General features: G+C 33.5%; 1 protein-coding gene across 1 annotated transcript in view; it reads right to left on the bottom strand.

Moving 5' to 3' along the window:
• LOC145694115 (uncharacterized) overlaps positions 1 to 19046 on the bottom strand; it is a 66258-nt gene that overhangs the window by 3276 nt on the left and 43936 nt on the right. Inside the window, exon 5 of the mRNA XM_081770234.1 lies at positions 1045 to 1228. Coding sequence (XP_081626360.1) covers positions 1045 to 1228 — 184 coding nt within the window. The remainder of the gene's footprint in view (positions 1 to 1044; positions 1229 to 19046) is intronic.

The following is a 19046-nucleotide window of genomic DNA, read 5'->3' as shown; positions in this document are numbered from 1 at the left end:
AGTGCCTGGAGTGAAATAGCACTTTTTTCATAATATTAAATGACATAAAATGGAAGAAATGCACATATTTTTTTTTTAAAGAAATTACACATGAGAATTTACTATCAAACGTAATTTTGTCCATCTATGCCTCATCTATCGTGTGATAAGTCTCAATTTTCCACACTATTATACGCAAACAAAATTTAAAGTCTGAGTTAGGCAGAAATTTGGAACATATCTCGTTAGTCATAGTGTACACTGTTGTCTAACTAGTGCCATAATGAATGGTTTAGGGCATTATCAGTTTTAGAGGTTCCGCGATTATCGTACAACATTCAGTTTTAGCGTTAGAAAATTATTCTTTCTTTTCTCTGTCCATTTTCCACGAAACTATATATAAGGATTTACACTAACCAATATGTATAATTTTGTTCAGCCCAACAAGATATATTGGCAGGTATCTGCCTCATCTTTGGACACAACTTTCCTGTCAAACGCTAATCTTAACACAGTACAAAAATATTTAATAGAAAATGAAATGAAATGAAATCTTGAACTTTAACGTCCCACGGTTATGTGTGTTAGGCTAAGGGAGACGGTGAATAAGACAAGTGAATAATAATGGAAGAATTGATGGAATCAGAGAATGTGTGAGGAAACAGGAGTAACCCGAGAAAACCTACGGACATGACGTTTTCCACCACAAGCTTACTTGAGCAGGGGTCGAACCAGGTGCCTCACACACCAGAGGTAAGCGTTCCATTACCATGCTCCCCAAAACTCTTTAATAGAATATTTTGCTATGACGATTTGACTTATTCTCATTTATTCCGTCGAAAATTGTTGTAATTAGTTTGTTAAGCCTAATTTAATAAAGATTCCTGAACAACTATTTATAGCGCATTGCCTTCTCTTGGAAAAGTTAAAATAAAAGTTTGTGAAAACCGTAATACACGGACTGGTATTCTTCGTTTAAGGGTATTTACTGTATGTTTAAATTGAATAACACAGCATTTGAAAATAGTGCCTCATTTCCTCATCTCTTCTCTATATAATACGTACCAAATCCATCACCGTAACAGCTCATATGTCCTTCACTATTACAAGTCCAAGAAGAACAAACACCCCCACATGCAGGGGCAGCTGATTTAAATAACATCGTAGATGAATTATATTCTATTATGTGAGCTTGCAAGCACTTGAAGAAATCCACGGATGCCCAGTAAATTATCCATTTCCCAGCAACCTATGAAAACAGGTAAATATAAATAAATACATTGTTAATAGAAATAGAAATAAAATTTGTAAAAAACAAAAAGTAGCCTATTGTTCATAAAAATAACTTATTTTACGGCATACTAACCTAAACGAACAGGCATAGCGTTGGTTTAACATGATTATAAACACTTTTCACAATGGTTCAATATAATCGACAGTTGCATTAATGCAGCTGTAGCTATGGAAGCTTCATAGGCATATTAAAATTGTAATTTATTGAAATACAGTAGAAAACCCTTAATCCTGACTAGATGGAAATGTATCTTGTCCGAATCACCGAAAGACCGGATTAAACGGAATTTGCCTTAAAATGCACGTAATACAAGGTTTAGATGCACTACATTCCTATACTAAAAATAAGAACGAAAGTTTTTAGACTCACTGGACAAAAGTTCGTATTTTTTTCTCTGTAAAGAAGACTAAAGTTAGCCAACGAAACCGACTGACCGGGTCACAAATTACGTAGTACAGGAGTAAATCTTGCTTTCTTGACTATATATTTTTAAAAATATCCCGTTTGGATTAACCGGATGTCTTGAGAAATAGGGTCCGGGTTAGCGAACTCTGCTGTACATTGATAAATAATGAGATATATAACGAAAAATTCTTATGAACCATGGTAAAGCAAATTTCTTAATCCATACTAGCTGCACCAACTCCCTCTTAAGTTTAGAGTACAATAGCACTAAAGAGGGCAATGTAACAATGTTAAAGCGCTCCAGTGTTACCGATTGTCCTAATTTCTGACACTAAATCTACAATGGCCAAAATACACGATTATTTTACGAAAGAAATCATATGTTTTTAATGAAGCGTAGTACTCAATCTGAACATGTATAATATCTGATACATTGTAAATATACACTGCAACACACTAAAATCAGCTGAATAAACTGTTCGAGATTTTGTCTGTTGCTACCGAAGTCCGTTAAATCAAGGTTCGTAAAGTCGTAAATAACTGAATTAAGAAGTGCTAAGTCATCTGTTCTTCCAATCAGATCATAAATATCTATCTATCTATCTATCTATCTATCTATCTATCTATCTATCTATCTATCTATCTATCTATCTATCTATCTATCTCTATCTATCTATCTATCTATCTATCTATCTATCTATCTATCTATATATATATATATATATATATATATATATATATATATATATATATATATATATATATATATATATATATATATTATAACAAAATACTTTGGCTTGTGTAATATTTACCTGTACCTTGGGCAGAAAGTACTCATACATATGCACTATACTTAGTAGAACGTTAATTTCATATTAACGTAAGAAGAATGTTTTTAATATATGTATGAGATTATTATGGGATAGTTGTTGATATGGACATGTTTTATGGTTACCTAGTCAGTGAATTTGTGTACTTAACAGTTTTAAGAAAAGGATATTTAAGTTATATCAAATAATAAACCAGTTTAACACTGTTTATAGACATTGTCATTTTTATTAAAAAGGTGAGATTAATGATATTAAAATATCGAAGCTAATATTTTTATGCCAAAGAATCACTACCACTTCGGATTTTTATCTCAGCAAACGAACCAGGTTTACGACTATCTTATTGATAAGTCGTTATAAAAATTTGGTTTACCTCACCCGGGACTTTGTAAATTCAGTTCCCGAAGAAGAAGAGTAAGGTTGAATTTACTTTTATATTACAGTTAATGAATACGAACTTAACCATATTGCGAAGTGGTAAAGTAATCATAAGAAAAATGGACAACGAAACAATGCAGCAGGAATCAAATACTAGTGACCAAGGTGAAACTAGTGTAACGCCCGGTTTGTCATCAGAGGATCGACTCTTGTTAGCTGTACAGCGACAATTAATGCAGATGTCTACCGAGATAAAGAAGCAAAATGAAGAATTAAAGCAGATCATGGAACAGAAATTCAACGAATCTAACAAGACCATGGAACAGAAGATAGAACTGAAATTTGACGAAATGGAACAGAAGTTCGACCAAGCTAACAAGCAAAATGATGAATTAAGTAGACGGATAGAACAGAAATCAGATGAAAAAAAAAACAGACAATTGTCCAGGTAGTGAACGACATATTCTCACAGTTCGAGGAAAAGTTAAAAAGGATATCCGATGATTGTCAAGAAAAGCACAATCACCAAAATCAAGAAATCTGTGCTGTAAAAAAAGATTTAGAAGTAATAGAATCTTCCATTAAACAGCAAAAGATCCAGGTCAGCAACAACTCTAATAACATACGTGTAAATACACAGTTGTTAGCTACTATTCAAGAAGAGATTAGAACGTTACAGGCCAAAGACAACATTTACCGTAATAACTTGGGTAGTGATCGCTTTGAATTTCCCCACTCACCAGAGATGAACTCGCCTTCGCCGGGGTCTGATGAAGATATTATACTAGAAGAAAGTTGTCCGAAGAGTACTGATGAGCGAAACATAGATGATGTGACGACACAGCATGCCACGGATAGGAACTATCACTCAACAAGAACAAGGAATGAGAAAAAGAAGGTCAAATTAAGTGTCAAAATGAGTGAAATTCGAGCTATGAGCAAATTCAGTGGTAAGTGTAATGAGAATGCTACTTTTTTCTTAGAGAAATTCCAAGACGAATGCAATATAATGTCTATCGATCGATCACAATATATGAAGTTAATACCCCATGTATTACTCCCACCTTGTTCCTTATGGTTTAAGACAATACGTGATCACATTAGTACATATGAGGAATTCAAAGCGGCCTTAATCGCAAATTATGAAAATGACTTTTTGCTGGCAAATAGAGATGCCACCCTTAGAAATCAACACTTCAATCCTCGATTGCACAAATCTGTTGTAGAATTTGTTGTAAATGTCTACAACGAATTAAAGGTCGTTAATCCTTTGCAATCGGAATCGAGAATAATAGCATCGATTCGAAATTTGCTTCCATTTAAATTGCAACAGATCTTATTTTCCACACAGTGTATGAGTTTCAGCCATTTATTGATGCTTGTCCAATGCTACGAAACTCAATACCATGCCATGAATCCACAATCAGGAATAGGTAAAAATAAGAATAATTCAGATCATTTGGTGCCTGTTCGGAATTTAAATATTCGTAGTGTGAATAATACAGAACCTAACCTAAGCCGAGTATACTCTAGCAATCAAAATGCGCAAAATAGACAAGGTTATGTAGAGAATCCGCCTAACCTAATTAATCGTAGCAATTCATATGTTAGACCATATAGTCAAAATAGATTTAAAAATCGACGTAATGTATGGCGAAATTCCAGAAATACAGCGAACTATGCGGATAGACGTAATGGAAGGACAAGAGATGGCACTTCGCATCAAGATCCAGGCATTGAAGTAATTTCTGTACAGAACAATAATACGGGACATAATCACGATTGTGCTGTACAGTGTACCTTATTGGAACCATACACGAGTATGAATTTAAACTAATCGCGGCTGATGTGGTAGGGGTTAAATCCATGTCAGCTGTAGATTCTCTCGAACATTTATCTAAAAATTTAAACGATAATTCTTACGAACATTTATCTTCCAATTTACATGTTCATGCTAATTATGAAAATGATTTTTCACATGACGTCACTGTAAATAATTATTCTGAAATAGCAATTAATAGGTGTCAGTACCAATTTATACCGGTTGTAAATCGTTGTTGGTTTGAAGATGATACTGTCAATGATGGTTTTAATATTGAAGAAAATTTTGTATTTTTAAAGTCATATAGTACAGCTAAATTACCTATTAAAGTCAATGGGTTAAGTACCAAGCTCTACTTGATACAGGAGCAAATGCCTCTCTATTATCGTATTCATTGTGGAAAGCAATTACTAGTAATTATTCGAATCCTAAGTTACAAAAGGCTGAGAATCTTATTATAGTTGATTTTACCGGTAAACATGAAAAGAGAGTAGCAGGAATTACTCGTGTGACAATATCTATTCAAGATTTTGAAATATCAATCCCTATTCTGGTAATAAAGGATCTTAACGAGAAATTAATTATGGGCTTAGATTTATTATCCCAATTACGTGTCATGCTTGATTTTAAAAACCAAACGTTGACGATACCGGGTATACCGCAGGAAATCGTTCAGAAACTGCTTCCTAAATTAGATAATCTTGCTTGCCAATATAATGATATGTCTTCTGTAGTGAATATGGTAAAGATCCGAAGACATAACAAGTTTTTGAAACGTAATTCGCAAGTAGAGTCTTTGCAGGAAGGAAAATATCGGATCAAGGTCAATGACTTAGTTTTTGTTAAACAACATCCGCAAAGTAATATGTTGCTAAAGAAGATTTACAAATTTTGTGACATTTTCTCAGGTCCTTATTTATGTTTTAAGGAAATAAATCCTAAAGTTTTCGAATTGTTGAACGCTAAAACGGGGATGTCAATTGGACTTCGCAATATAGATGAGTTAAAGGTTTGGAAACCTACTCCGTATACAAAGGAAAAATGGATGCATCTAGTGAAAGAATTAGTAGCACCTGACATTCTTGCTCAAATAAATAGGAATGAAAAATAATAATAATAATAATAATAATGTATTTATATAATAACAAAAGGGTGTCTTTTGTTTCTGTAAAAAAAATAGATTTATTTACTTACATGTGCTTATTCAAACGTAGATTGTGTTTGATTTTTGATCTTTGTTCAATTATGTTTTCTTCGATTTTTATTCATCAACGATAAGTTTACAATGACTTGAATTCTTTCTTATTAACGTGAAGGATTATAATTTAATTCATGATTAATCAAGCACAAAAATTGTTTTCATTATATTAATTTGTGTTAAAACTTTATTGTTAAAAATAGGTATTGATGAAGTGTAAGATTTGTTTAATGTATATGTGAAATGTAATGAATAGATATACAAGGTGCGATTAAAATATGTTGGACACAAGCTATGTAAGAACATTAATGTAAACGGACCAGTGGTTCTTGAAGATAAAAGCCAAGCCTACTCATGACATTTATATTCAGTCCCTTTGTCGAGCGACATTTTTTTATATAACAAAATACTTTGGCTTGTGTAATATTTACCTGTACCTTGGGCAGAAAGTACTCATACATATGCACTATACTTAGTAGAACGTTAATTTCATATTAACGTAAGAAGAATGTTTTTAATATATGTATGAGATTATTATGGGATAGTTGTTGATATGGACATGTTTTATGGTTACCTAGTCAGTGAATTTGTGTACTTAACAGTTTTAAGAAAAGGATATTTAAGTTATATCAAATAATAAACCAGTTTAACACTGTTTATAGACATTGTCATTTTTATTAAAAAGGTGAGATTAATGGTATTAAAATATCGAAGCTAATATTTTTATGCCAAAGAATTACTACCACTTCGGATTTTTATCTCAGCAAAAGAACCAGGTTTACGACTATCTTATTGATAAGTCGTTATAATATATATATATATTAGGGTGGTCCTTAATATTTGATTTCCTAATTTCTTTGGACTCACCCCCTAAAATGGTTCCACCTGGGACAATATTAAGGAACGAGAAAAATTAACTTCATTGAATAATATTAAATGGTGCCCCAAGCGACCTAAAATTTTGAATCCGATTACAGTACATAATATATGGAAAAAATCTGGAATAAAATCTTGTAATTTAGAAACGGCTTAAGGGAACGCAAAAATACCCTCGATAATGGAACTAGAGGAAGAAACACATCTAATGTTACATAGTATTTTCACAGCGGTCATCTTTAAGTCCGCCATCTTGGATTCAGATCAAAATTTTCAAATAGGAAGAGGGTCACGTGACATCTTTTTGAGGTGGCGTTTCACCAGAAACACAAATCTGGCACTATTTTAAAGATAGCCTTAGTCGTCTAAGAATTATTACCTGTGAAAATATTTCTCTTTTTCACAAGTAATAACTCTTACACAACTAAATGTAAAGACATGAGTTTGGCTCGAAAAGTACGAGGGATATGCGCGGTTTCATTAGAAAGAGGAACACAAAAGAAAAATGCACTTCTGAAAATGATTTGTATGAATTTTACACCAAAATACACGGAGGTAAGCATTTCAAGAAATGAAGAGGAAAACCCAGTTGAGTATGTAAGATAAAATTTAAATATGTGCCTGTGTGCGCCCGGACCCTGCAAGAGATGTAAAAGGGGAAAAACTAATTTTAAAACTCCAAGACAGGTTGCTGCTCTTGATCGATACAAGTCCACTGATAGAACGAGAATACATATTCTGACAGCGACGGCAGAAACATTAGGCCATAATGTAAAGGAACTATTAATAAATATGCATCGATGCTGAGAGAAAATCCGTAGCGAAGTTGCATAAGACCACAAAAACAATTTCGGAGTGCATCAAGTGCGTTAGTTGTGCAATGAGACGGAAAACTACTGCCGAATTTGACTGGAAAGAGACTATCGACGAGTTATCAATATTTATTACAGGAGATGCTCATGAGAGGCTAATTGGTGTTCTCAGTTTGTCATCATAAAGAGGAGAACGAACATATTATTTCTATTACAGTTCATTAGCTTGAAGAATGGAACTTGGTAAAGTTCGTGCAGGCAGTTTGTTGTCACACTATTCCCTGCAATATGTGTCATGTGAACGGTGCTTTCATTCTGCTAGAGCAGATGCTCCAAAATGATCTTCTATACCTTCCTTGTAGACACTACATTTATGAATTGGTTTTAAAATATGAATTTGACAAGTGTTGTGTTTCGTTTGCATCTGGAAAGGACGTTCCCCTTTCTCTTTCGCCAACATTTTCGTTTAACGAAGTAAATAGAAACGGGTCTTCGGAGAGCATGAATTTTTCTGATACGACTATATGTCCAAGCTTGATTTAGATGTGATCAAGTATCCCATTTATCATTACAAGACCTGTAATTTTTGAAAGCTTTGTACAGTTATAGGCAAATAGATAATGAATTATCTGAAGTGGCTCTTTCTAAATTTTCTCGGCATCTCTGGTACTTGAAGGAGGAATACGTAGCATTGGAGTTTTTTGATGATGAAGTTAACATAGTGGAAAAACAAAAATTGGTTGAAAGAATTAAAACTGTAAGGAGAAACCCCGAAGCAGCAAAGAGGCTTGACGCAAGGATAATACCATAAAAATTCTTGCGAAAAGAGAAATCAGTGATTTTGATACAACAAACAATTTTTTCTCGTGAGATTTAAAATGCTCAAAGGGTTTCTTGACTGTGATCTGATTTCATGGTCAGATAACAATGACTGTCTTCAAGGAAAGACAATAGTTAAATTCATCTCCGTAATAAACGATGCAGCAGAAAGGGGAGTGAAACTAACAGAAGATTACAACATCGTTTTTACGAAAAATAAGTATCAGAAACAGTTTCTTTTGCACATAGTGAATTCTCATAGATAATCTTTTCCTAGATGTGACAAAAGTGAACTGTGTAGTATATTAGATTGAAAACCTATTGAAAACTTACCCCAAAGCTACAGTACTACATAAATAGGGGATATTTCAATTTCTTCCACGTTATTTTTTTCTTTTTCCTCATAATGGTCTATGAATCATCTTGATGGAAAAACTTATTGATAGTCATGGGGAAAAAAAGATTTAACTTTCTCTAGCAGTTTGTTTCCAGTTTATGTAAAATACTTCCAAAATTCTTACAAATCTGTGGTCCATAACTACAATAAAATAACATTACATCGAAGCATTTCGTTTTTCGTAATAACTCTTACAAGATTATTGGTAGATTGAAAATAATACAAGATTTGTGCTTCTGGGAAAACGCCACCTCAAAATGATATGTAACATAACCCTCTTTCTATTTGAAAATTTTGACCTGAATTCAAGATGGCGGACTTCAAGATGGCCGCCATAATAATGCTATACAAAATTAGGTTGTTCATTTCCTCTAGCTTCATTACCCAAGATATCTTTCCATTCTTTTAAGCCGTTTGTAAAAATTACAAGAGTTTATTCCAGCTTTTCCCCATATACTATGTATTGTAAACGCATTCAAAATTTTAGGTCGTTTGGGGCACCATTTAAAATTATTCAATGGATCTAATTTTTCTCCTGGCTTAATTTTGTCCAGTATGGAACCATTTTAGGGGGTGAGTCCAAGGAAATTCCTAAATTTATTTTTCCCCATATAAATAAGGACCACCCTAATATATATATATATATATATATATATATATATATATATATATATTTGTAAATTTCTTTTATTTTCTAATCTGAAATAGAGTATCAGTGCTACTGGATTTACTTCGTAATTGAGTTGAGTCGATTTTAACGCCCGTTTCAGTAGCGAGGCTATATGAGACGGGACCTCTGATTAACGTGGAATCCGAACCACATGAGTTCCCGCCAGGAATCGAATCTGGGTCTCCCACGCAAAAAAAAGGCGCGTATGCTAACCGCTTATCCAGGAAGGAACTCCACTTCGTAATTGAATTAAATAGGGAACCTCTTCACCGCAATCTTAAGGGATTTTTTTTTCTTTTGGTTTTAACTTCGCAGTAGTTATGACCATAATTTGGCAACAATGAGTACCGGTAAGTGATGTAAAGAGTGGAAACGAAATATATGCAGTGGAAGAAACCAACGAATAGGATGGAACCGTATGCTACGTATTTCTACGACTTTCTCCTCTGAATTATTTTAACTACTCTTGTTACAACTACTGCACTTAATAATAATAATAATGTCGAGCCAATTCATTCTTTCAGTTTCCTTTCAGTGACATTGTTTACTTTCTGACGTCTCTTACTGTCTCATTTTCATCTATGGACAGGTCATATTTTTAAAGTACTTTACCAGCTGTTAAGAACAACGGACTGAAATGCAACAGTACAGTGTGATGCAATAAATGCTTGGAAAACAAGTAGTTGTCAGAGGACAAGTAATAAGTGATCATATTATATTCTTAAATGGTTTCTGTGCTGGTTAAGCATTGTCTGACGATAGAACGAGTGAAAGTAAATCAACAACCGAATTATTCGGTGTACAAGATTTATCTCCCATCAAGGTGTTCCGGTTTCGAATAGCTGAAATATAGTAATACTAGCTACAACCAAAGTTAATCTTTGATTATTTCCATATACATAATAGCTAATCGGATCGAAATAGGTTCATTTTTTGCGAGATCCTTGTCTTAACTCACGTACTTGATTGCTGGATTTTATTGCGTTACTATTAACTGTTTGGATGGGAATAAAAAATTTAAAAGAAATCTCTTTATAGTTACTTCGGAAAGAATTCATTGTCATATTCAAACAGACATTACCTTCACATTCAGTGGGAGTTCAAGAGTCATAGATGCAATCTCTCAGGGAAATATAATACAATGCTTTCTAATAACGGATCATCTTGATTATTATTCTGCAGAGACCAGTAGGAAGCTTAAAAGTTTGATAAAAACTAGGTATTATCGCCCGTCTTAAAATATGGTCCACTATCACTGCTAATCTGAAGAAAACCAACTTTGCTTCACTTCATCGTCACAGTGTTTTCTTTCAGATGATGAGGAAACTTCTATAATTCTAGATTAACTTTTTCTATTGCCTCAATTGGCTCTTTAAAGGATAAAAAAATACAATTAATCATATTGGAGCTTAGAATTCAAATTCTTACCCAGGAAACCACTTGGAAAATACCAAATTATCATATCGTGAGAGAGCCATCACTAAGTACTTTTCTGAGTGTTGAATTAAACTAAGTTCAATGCTTTGGCCACTATTGATGCTGATACAATACAACAATGGTTGTATAACCTAATCATACTCTGCCCATACTAAAATGCACCTTTGTTGACATCACCATCATTAGTATAACTTACACTGTACGAAAAAAATTATGTCAACAATTTTATTAAATTGCAATCCCTGCAGAGAAAATACTTCGAAACTTGAATAAGCTACTACAGACAATAAGAGCGGAAGTATGCCACTGAAATTCCAAAGAACCACCAGCCATTGTAAACAGGTATTCTCCCTTTGGATCTAACTTTCAAGAATATGCATCAAGATTTCCATGATATTGAATTTCCAAATTTAAAAGTCCAATAATTTAATGGAAAAAGATGAATATTCTAAAGTATTTGCAAATAAACTTGAAGTCAGGTTTCGCCAATTCATTGCGAGAACATCATCACAAATTTCCTAAACACCCGATACCTTGACTATTCTCCAGACGAAAATTTCAGGTTTCTTCACAACTTAATCGACGGAAAGCATTAATGCCCAATTACATTTACTCAGTCCACTCAACAGAGCGTCACAGAAATCTGTTGTTTTGTCCACACTCGTAGCGATTCTGAAAGCAGGATATTTTCCAGCTTGTTCGAAGGACATCGATGTCGCAATGTTAGCAAAACCATAGAACAATCCATCCTTCATATGAAATTATCTTCTGCTTTGCTTGTTAATACTTGAGCAAGGTTGTAGAATGTCTTCATACTACCAAGTCATGAAAACTTGACCCACGACCCACTGACCCACCACCCACCATGACCCACTCTGACCTACGACCTACCACGACCCACCACCCACCGTGAGCCACTGTGACCCACCACACACTGTGACCCACTCTGGCCCACCACCCACGGTGACCCACTCTGAGCCACCAACCACCGGGACCTACTCTGACCCGCCGTGACCCACCACCCACCATGAACCACTCTCATCCACTGTGACCTACTCTGACTCACCAAAATCCATCGTCATCAACTCTGAACACGATCCACGGCCTCTTCTGTACTGACTAAAGAGTTTACACTTGTAATAAAACAAGACTGTGAAATTATCACTAATGCTAGGACACATTCTGTTTATTTTCAATAAAGAGTTAATACACTGAATTTCATCTCCGTAAGTTTAATGGCTTGCAAGATACTCATTTTTTTTTCGCAAAAATTCGGATCCTCACTACCTCCTTAGGATATTATGCATTATAATAAAAGCAATATAACATCCCAATTTGGATTAAGGCCTAACTATATACCAAAAGTAATTTCATTTGAATTTGCAATTTGACCGTGATGATCAGACACACATAGGTACATTCAATTTTTTAAATATATATAATAATTTATATATTACAGTGATTAAAATGTATTTTTTTTTCGGTAGTTAGCTCTAAAAACTCACAGGTCTCGAAAGCCAAGTAGTAGTGTAAGTCCTATTGCTATTATTACTATTAAAATATCAATATCCAAAAGTGCCTGAAGTTCTTTTTTCACTTGGTTAGATGTGCTCACCTCAGGTAAGTAGACAGAAACAAATGGAAAAGGAAGGGAAATGAAGGTCTTGAAAGTAAAACGGAGACAAATTTACCAGTCTTCAGAAGACACTGTCTACAATGAGTAGACAGAGGAGAGGGTCGGTAGATCATATTGAGTCGGTGGGTCGCAGTGGGTCACGGTGGGTGGTGGGTAGTAGTAGAAAATGGATCGATCTGGGCCAACCTGGAACATATGAGAACAGATGAGAACAACTCACGAGCCCCTGAGAAATTGAGCACCGTACACCGTGAGCCCATGGTCTTTTACGACCTCCATTTTAGGGGTGAATTTATTCCCTTTTATGAGCAATTTTTAGGGGGTGTACTCGTTCTCTTTTACGAGCACATTTTAGGGGGTGAACTCGTTCCCTTTTATGAGCATATTTTCCAACCCCGATGTTAATTACGAACACATAGAAGAGCAGATAACACATAACACTACGTAACACACAGCAGAACAGATAACACATAAGAGTACGTAACATAACAAGGGTGTACTCGTTTCCAACCCTATTTTAACATAGCAGAAATTACAAACACATAGAAGAGCAGATAACACATAACATAGCAAGGGTATATTCGTTCTCTTTTATGATCACTTTTTCAACCCCTATTGGAACATAGCAGATAACACATAAGACTACGTAACACACAGCAGAGCAGATAACACATAACATAACAAGGGTGTACTCGTTCTCTTTTATGAGCATATTTTCCAACCCCTATTTTAACATAGCAGAAATGACATAAGACTACGAACACATAGAAGAGCTAATAAAAGAGTTTGGCTTATTTTCCAACCCTTATTTTAACATAGCAGAGAATACATAAGATTCGTTCCACCCCTATTGGAACAAAGCAGATAATACATACGACTACGTAACATAGCAGGGTGAACTCGTTCCCTTTATGACCTCTATTTTAGGGGTGAACTCGTTCTCTTTTATGAGCATATTTTTCAACCCCTATTTTAACATAACAGAAATGACATAAGAATACGTAACAAGACTATGTAACATAGCAGGGGTGTACTCATTCCAACCCTTATTTTAACATAACAGAAATAGCAGAGAATGAGCAAAGATAGTCATTTTAGAGAGTGTATTCATTCATTCTCTTTGATGACCACTTTTTCCACCCCTAATTGAAATTACATAGCAGAGCAGGTAACACATAAGATTCGTTTCCTTTTTATGAGCACTTTTAGGGGTGTATTCTTTCCGTTTTATGATTACTTTTTCAACCCCTATTTGAACATTTTAACATAGCAGAAATTTATGAACACATTCTCCACCCCTATTTTAACGTAGCACTGATTTCGTTCCCAACCCTTAATTTAACATAGCAGAAATGACACAACCATGTCCTCAAACTACTGACCATCGTGAACAAAGGTCAAACTCAAAAAACAAAACAATATATCGAGGTGGTGTTTCCACATTTAGTAATTGGTCACCAGCAACTACATGTTCCAAAAATAATGACCATCGAGGTCAAAGGTCACAGTACTTAAAACCTAATAACTCGGAAACGGATCCACATATTGAGATGGTGTTTCCACAATTAGTAATTGGTCATCAAATACTACAAATTCCAAAATAATGACCATCGAGGTCAAAGGTCACAGTACTTAAAACCTAATAACTCGAAAACTGAGCAAAATATTGCGGTGCTGTTTCCACATTTAGTAATCGGCCACCAACTACTACAAGTTCCAAAATAATAATCATCAAGGTCAAAGGTCAAAATACTTAAAACCTAATAACTCGAAAATGGATCCACATACTGAGGTGCCGTTTCCACATTTAGTAATTAGTCATCAAATACTACAAGTTCCAAAATAATGATCATCGAGGTCAAAGGTCAAACTACTTCAAACCTAATAACTCGAAAACGGAGTCAAATATTGAGGTGCTGTTTTCACATTTCGTAATTGGTCATCAAAGACTACAAGTTCCAAAATAATGATCATCGAGGTCAAAGGTCAAAGTACTTAAAACCTAATAACTCGAAAGTGGATCCACATATTGAGGTGCTGTTTCCACATATAGTAATTGGTCATCAACTACTACAAGTTCCAAAATAATGATCATCGAGGTCAAAGGTCAAGGTACTTAAAACCTAATAACTCGAAAATGGAGCCAAATGTTGAGATGCTGTTTCAACATTTAGTAATTGGTTAGCAACTACTACAAGTTCCAAAATAATGACCATCGAGGTCAAAGGTCAAAATACTTAAAACCTAATAACTCGAAAACGGAATCACATATTGAGATCCTGTTTCCACATTTAGTAATTGGTTAGCAACTACTACAAGTTCCAAAAATAATGACCATCGAGGTCAAAGGTCAAAATACTTAAAACCTAATAACTCGAAAATGAATTCACATGTTGATGTGCTGTTTCCACATTTAGTAATAGGTCATCAACTACTACAAGTTCCAAAATAATGACCATCGGGGTCAAAGGTCAAAATACTTAAAACCTAATAACTCGAAAATGAATTCACATATTGAGGTGCTGTTTCCAAATCTAGTAATAGGTCATCAACTACTGCAAGTTCCAAAAATAATGGTCATCGAGGTCAAAGGTCAAAATACTTAAAACCTAATAACTCGAAAATGAATTCACATATTGAGGTGCTGTTTCCAAATCTAGTAATAGGTCATCAACTACTACAAGTTCCAAAAATAATGGTCATCGAGGTCAAAGGTCAAAATACTTAAAACCTAATAACTCGAAAATGAATTCACATATTGAGGTGCTGTTTCCAAATCTAGTTATAGGTCATCAACTACTACAAGTTCCAAAAATAATGGTCATCGAAGTCAAAGGTCAAAATACTTAAAACCTAATAATTCGAAAATGAATTCACATATTGAGGCGCTGTTTCCAAATCTAGTAATAGGTCATCAACTATTACATGTTTCAAAAGTACTGACTATCGAGGTCAAAGGTCAAATATTTAAGCTTGTGTGATCTATTCAGTTTTGTACCAAGCAGAGAGAAATGAAGAATGAATAAATATGATTGGTTTACTTCGAGAAAGAAAGCAAAGATATGCCATATTAACTATTTAAACAAACGAAAGGATAAATTTGAATGACTATTTAATTTTGTACCAACGAGAAATGCCATTTTATCTAGCTCAAAATTTTATATCATTTTTGTACTACTCAAATAAACAAAAAAACGAAAAAATTATTTTAACTAACTCATAGTTTTATACCATTTTGTACTACTCCAATAAACGAAGGAATACCAGAAAAAAAGAAGTGAAGATTAGGTGGATTATTTTCTTTTCTGCCAACTGGAAAAGAGAAGAAGAGCTACTTTAACTAGCTCATTATGCACTGTTTAAACAAACGAAAATTGACCATTATGTAACCTTTGAACTACTGAAATCTTATATTTTTGTATCAATCAGAAAAAAAAACGAAGAAGGATCGTTTTAACAAGTTCATAATTTCAATGTTCTACTTTTTATACCAACGAGAAAAAATGAACTAGCTGAATATACGAAAGAATAAATTTAAGTGACCTATTCAATTTTGTGCTACTCAAATAAACAAAAAAACGAAAACATTATTTTAACTAACTCAGACTTTTGTACCATTTTGTACTACTTCAATAAACGAAGGAATACCTGAAAAAAAGAAGTGAAGATTAGGTGGATTATTTACTTTTGTATCAACTGGAAAAGAGAAGAAGAGCTACTTTTACTAGCTCATTATGTACTGTTTAAACAAACGAAAATTGACCGTTATGTAACTTTTGAACTACTGAAATGTTCTATTTTTGTATCAATCAGAAAAAAACGAAGAAGGATCATTTTAACAAGTTCATAATTTCTGTAACGAAAGAATAATTTCGATGTTCTACTTTTTATACCAACGAGAAAAAAATGAACTAGCTGAATATACGAAAGAATAAATTTAAGTGACCTATTCAATTTTGTACTACTCAAATAAACAATGGAGTATTTAGTTTTATACCACCGAGAAAAACAAAGAAATTGTACCATTTTGGAGTATTCGAATAAACAAAGGACTTATAATTTGTTTCAACTCTAAAAAGGGTCATTTTATACCATTCTGTATGATTTCAACAAACAAAAGGAAAAAGCAAAACAGGATCATTTTAAACTAGTCGAATAAAAGAAGGCATAAATATGAGTGAGACCAGAGAAAAAACAACGAAGAAGGCCTAGTTTAACTAACTGAGAATTTCTGTACCTTTTTGTACTATTTAAACAAACGATGGGATAAATTTGAGTGACCAGAAAAATCGAAGATGGTCCAATTTAGCTAACTCAGAATTTATATACCGTTGTACTAGCCCAATGAACGAAAGAACAAATTTGGGTGTTCTACTTTTTTGTACCAAACAAAGAAAAACCATCTTAACTTGCTCAAACACAATTTTAACTAGCGCAGAATTTCTGTAACGCAAAAATTAATTTGGATGGAGTAACAAGAAAGAAAGCAAAGATATGCCATATTAACTATTTAAATAAACGAAGGAATATACCAATGAGAAATGCCATCTCCAGGCCATGTTTTACTATGTTAAACAAATCGAAGGTTTAAATTTGAGATAGCGAACATGGATCATTTTACTCAAATTTGGATGGAGTATTTAGCTTTGTATGAACCAGAAAAAAAGCGAAGAAGGTCCATTTTAACTAGTTCAATATTTCTGTACAATTTTGTACTACCCAAATAAGCGAAATTTTATTTTTATACCAATCAGAAGAAAATCAAAGAAGGGTCATTTTAACTAGCCAAGCAGAAAAAAGGAAAGAATTAACACTTTGTACTAATCAAGTAAACGAAGGTATAAATTTGTACTAACCAGAAAAGAAGAATGATCAACATTCTATACTTTTTGTGCCATTTATTGGGGTGTTCTATTTCCTTTTGTACCAACGAGAACCATTTTTAACTGGCTTAGAATTTTATACCTTTTTGTAAAATTTGTACCAAACCGAAAAAAAGCAAGGAAATACCATTTTAAATAGCTCAGCATATTATAATTTTTTGTGTTTTTGGTCTACCCAATTTCTTAACCATTTTGTACTATTTAAACAGTGACCTATTCACTTTTGTAACAAGCAGAAAAAGGCTTAAGCAAATAAGGTCAATTTATACCTTTTTGTGCTATTAAAATTGAGTGACCTATTCAGTTTTATACCAAGTAGAAAAAATTGAAGAATGAATAAATTTTGTTTGCAATTAAAAAAGCGGAGAAGGTCTATTTTATGTACTTTCTGTACCAACCATAGAAAAAAAAGAAAGGCCATATTCTGCTACTGAAACAAAGAAGGCCCATTATAACAAGCTCGGTATTTTTATAAAATTTTGTATTACTCTAATAAATTTGGGTGGTCTATTTCATTTGCGTAACAATCAGAAGAAAAGCTCAGAATGTTATACTTTTGTGGTGCTACATTTTGTATTATTTTTGTGTCATCCAGAGAACAATTTAAATTGCCTCTCCCGTCACTAAGTAAGGGTCATAAAATATTTGAACGTGAGATTTAACAAACCAGAGTTGCGTCATAATTGTGTAGAACAGACTCCATAGCAATTTGCGTAACATCATGCATGGCCATTTTTGATCACAGCAGAAGAAGAGATCATATCAAAGTAAGAAAAGTTTCAAAGTTCCATGTTGCTGAAGATATTTAAGTAACGTTACGAATGCGTTACCTAACATTTGTACTGTTAGTCTCCTTCCTCGTCTAAGTCAAAAAGACAAATATATATTTTTGCATTTATGTATTTTATTATAATGGAATATAATATTACGGAGTATATTTGGAAAATAATAGGACATACATCATGATGTTATATTGCTTGAAACATATTATTAAAGACGGAGAATGCATAGAATGCTTTTATTGTATGTATATGAAATTATTTATTTGATTTGTTTTTGCTGAAGAGCAGAAAAATGACTAGCATGGAGATTGTTTATGTTTCACCTAGAGAAAAAGAAATTCAGCGTGAAAACGAGAAACTTATACTGTTAATTCACCCGTCTGACCCTGATTTGCCAGATGAATTACGTGATAAAGTGAGAATCATATATCCAACACAAGAAATAGAAGAAGTGTATTATTTTAGACGCTATAATAGATATAATGATGAAATACTCCCGAAAAGTGATGATGACAGTATTTCAAATATTACCTGTTTTGGAAAGGAAGCTAATGAGTGCGAGTGTACTAGTGAAAGTATTAGTGATACATGTGTTATACAATTATTTAGTGAGTACACACCAAATTCAGTATTATTATGTGAAGCATGTTCTGACCATAATGAAAATGAAAAACATCACAACTGTTTGCTGCAGTATGATTACGAATTATTACAAAAGGTGTGGACGATCTTAATTAAACGTGAAATGAGAGAGAAAATCTATAAACTTTATTTAAAGAAGCATTTTAAAGGTTGTAATATTAAGAACACTTCTACTTTGGAGAA

This window comes from Thermobia domestica, chromosome 9, assembly GCF_964235325.1.
Source record: "Thermobia domestica chromosome 9, izTheDome1.hap1.1, whole genome shotgun sequence".
Lineage (NCBI taxonomy): Eukaryota > Metazoa > Arthropoda > Insecta > Zygentoma > Lepismatidae > Thermobia > Thermobia domestica.
The sequence above is the reverse complement of the archived record's forward strand: the minus strand, read 5'-3'. Positions and strand labels throughout refer to the sequence as shown.